The sequence below is a fragment of the Branchiostoma floridae genome, chromosome 6 (assembly GCF_000003815.2).
Source record: "Branchiostoma floridae strain S238N-H82 chromosome 6, Bfl_VNyyK, whole genome shotgun sequence".
Taxonomy (NCBI): domain Eukaryota; kingdom Metazoa; phylum Chordata; class Leptocardii; order Amphioxiformes; family Branchiostomatidae; genus Branchiostoma; species Branchiostoma floridae.
In genome coordinates, this window is record NC_049984.1 from 20,359,425 (window position 1) to 20,362,624 (window position 3,200).

General features: G+C 38.9%; 1 protein-coding gene across 1 annotated transcript in view; it reads left to right on the forward strand.

Annotated features, from left to right (window-relative positions):
• LOC118417852 (ubiquitin-conjugating enzyme E2 C-like) overlaps positions 1-3,126 on the forward strand; it is a gene marked incomplete in the record, with an annotated part of 6,664 nt that extends 3,538 nt beyond the window's left edge. The window contains 3 exon segments of the mRNA XM_035823600.1: positions 1-74; positions 1,178-1,237; positions 1,553-3,126. Of these exon segments, the coding sequence (XP_035679493.1) occupies positions 1-74; positions 1,178-1,237; positions 1,553-1,614 (196 nt within the window).
• Between the last annotated feature and the right edge of the window lie 74 nt (positions 3,127-3,200).

A 3,200-nucleotide genomic window follows, 5' to 3' on the forward strand; every position in this document is an offset into this window, starting at 1 on the left:
CATACTGAAGGAGAAGTGGTCTGCTCTGTATGATGTCAGAACAGTTCTACTGTCCATCCAGAGTCTTCTTGGAGGTAAGAAAACATGTCGTATTCTGTACTCAGAAGTGAAAAAGAATTGGTGTCCTCAAACAAAATATTGTACCCAAATCTAACGTCTAACTCTGGTATTCATATTCAAGCTTTAATTACGTTTTAATTATATTATTGAATCCCATATTATAACAGTAAAACTTGTGTGATAACCCAAAAATAAGACAGCCACATGGACTACTTCAGTCACATGGACTACTTCAGTCACATGGACTACTTCAGTCACATGGACTACTTCAGTCACATGGACTACTTCAGTCACATGGACTACTTCAGTCACATGGACTACTTCAGTCACATGGACTACTTCAGTCACATGGACTACTTCAGTCACATGGACTACTTCAGTCACATGGACTACTTCAGTCACATGGACTACTTCAGTCACATGGACTACTTCAGTCACATGGACTACTTAAGTTGTTGACAATCACCACCTCACCTGCAATGTCAAAAGCAAAATGATTATTGTATATGCTTGTCATGATGGTCGAAGAAAAGTATCCTGACTTGGAATACATGCATGATATTGATGAGGAATCGATATGTTGAATTTTTCAACCTCCTCGGTTGTTAAATACCACATGCTTATCAATTGCAACAAAGGGCAGAATGAAAACCTGCTGTCAAGTCCATGTGGTATCATTGCTAGAAAGTGTTTTTTCTTGACTCTACTATTGGTATTCTTGCTTTTGCAGCATTTTTGTCAGTCTCCTACACAGCCCTGCCCGGCGTCTGCTTAGTCTGTGTGCTAGCTCTGCTGAGATGTACCGGACATTTCTCATTTCAGAACGTCTTGCTTACAAATAGCAATGATCTTGCCTTTTTTGTGCAAGCCAAGCAGCGTTCAGATTACAATTCTACAATTTGACATTAAATTGTGTGCAGCACACAACCTGTCCTGAGAGAGGGTGGCAGGTATGAGTGGTGACATGGTTGTTCTCAGATTGACAGATCTTAAATTTGGTACTGGTAAAAAGGTTAAATGCAGAGAGGACTGGTGAAACTCCTTGATCCAAGAGGATGGCGCTGTACTGTAGGAGAATGAATCCAACCTGACTCATGAGTCATGTATTTACTTTCAGAGCCAAACAATGACAGTCCCTTGAATGTCCATGCCGCTGGCCTCTGGGAGAACCAGACAGGTATGTTCTATGCTCCATTGTGTTCATTCCAGACAAAGATACTGTATTACTACAGCTGAAGGATATCTACATCTGAGTAGAAAATGTGTATGGCCTGAATGATCGCCAACAAGATAATGGGCACTAAGGGAAAGACAAGACACAAAAGTGGAGTTCTGGTATGACACTGTGTCTTTGTGTCAAATTCTAGACTGCACTAAGATAGATTTGTATTTTTTTTCCCATTTGTTCTTCACTATTGCAGATCCAATTAAAGAGCATTCTAGTTCATCATACTACTTTCATCATACTGTGCTTTTTTTTTTTGCTCTGCAGAATATAAGAAGACACTCCTGGAGAGATACGAAAAAGATGTCAGAAGCAAAGACTTCAGCTGATGACAATCTACGCCACATTGCAATCAAATCAGACACTCATCTGTTAGTAATCGAAGAGTTTGTACTTTCGTACTACTGAGTACAAAAAAAACAAAAGTCAGGTCTCATGATAAAGTTCGTCCAGGGAATAGAGAACAAGATGGATGGTAGGGATGATGTTTTGCTAATTGTAGATGTTTTTTTGTATAAAATTAGAACATGAAACACAATGTGTAAGCTGTTTCACCTGGAACCTAATAGCTTTTCTAGAAATGTCTGTTTTTAATGGATCTGTCATGTTCGAGTGAGATGGATAATGCGAGTCAGTCCTGATGCCTTGCATGTGTGATATCTGGTCATGTTTAACTTAGTTAATCCTGCTTTCCTAATCGCCCTTTGTTGGTAAAGAGCAGGACCTGAGCTCCAAGCAGATTTATCAGGGGCAAAGACAGTATCCAGAGGGCTAAACAGTATCCAGAGGGCTAAACAGTTTCCAATTTGCCCCTGAGATCTGTATGCACTCAAACAGGGAGGAGTGATTCTTTTCAATTATGGTGTTCCTTCCCCTCCTATTGACAGCAATACGAATATCCACAGTACTGTATAAATGTTTTGTGGGAAACTTGTGTCCTTATTTGAGAAAATTCAGTGACCTGCACATTTTGCAATGGAGGTTAGCACCAAAGAGGATGGAGGATAGTTAACTACTTTTCAAGAACAGTTTGATTAGGTAACAACTGGATGTTGAAAGCCTTTCTTCTTATGGACTGCAAGCAGATCTTTGGGGCGAGTTGTAAACTGTTCAGCCCTTTGGAAACTATCTCTGACCCGATTGATGTGCCTACTTTAGACTACCTAAGCTGAACATAGCTGGCTGGAAGGCCTGTCATGATACAGACAGTCCAGCACTACATTTGGTCACAGGAAATAAATACGTTTTAAAGTTCTTATCTTGTTGATTGTTCATCCTTAGGTTTAAGCACCAGGCCTTCAATTGAAATACAGTATACTTTAGAAGTTGTGCACCCTTAAGCATGAAGGCATTACCGACTCCATAGTGCCTGATAATTCGATACTCTTGTTTGTTTCCCATCAATTCCTTCAGTTCCTTGTGACAACATGATAGCTTTACATGCAGAACATGTGTAGACAGGCACTGATGATGGAGTGTTTGATACTAACAAAGAGGAGGAAATCAAAACTCTTTGGCAAGACACTCATGAAATGATATTGAAACACTTTTTTATCTCAAGAGCCCTTTCAATATAATATGGTAGACTGTGCCTTTATTTTCTTCTTTAAATAAGGATATGTCAGATGTACTTCTGTCTGTATGTGCTTGTAACAGGAGGATATACAAGATTTCCATTTGATTTCTTAAATGTTACAAGACACACGAGTAAATGATTCAAGATCATGTCCTATAAGTCATGCAAACCTTTGTTACAGTTAAGCTTACACCATTTGAGTTTTACACTTGCATCAGTTTCATCCTGACACTCATTGCATTTGATTCATTAAAGATCAATAACATACAATATGAATTCTACTTTTCTCTCTTTCAGAGGTTCTCTCTTACATTTCATGTATTTATAGATTTTTGCTAC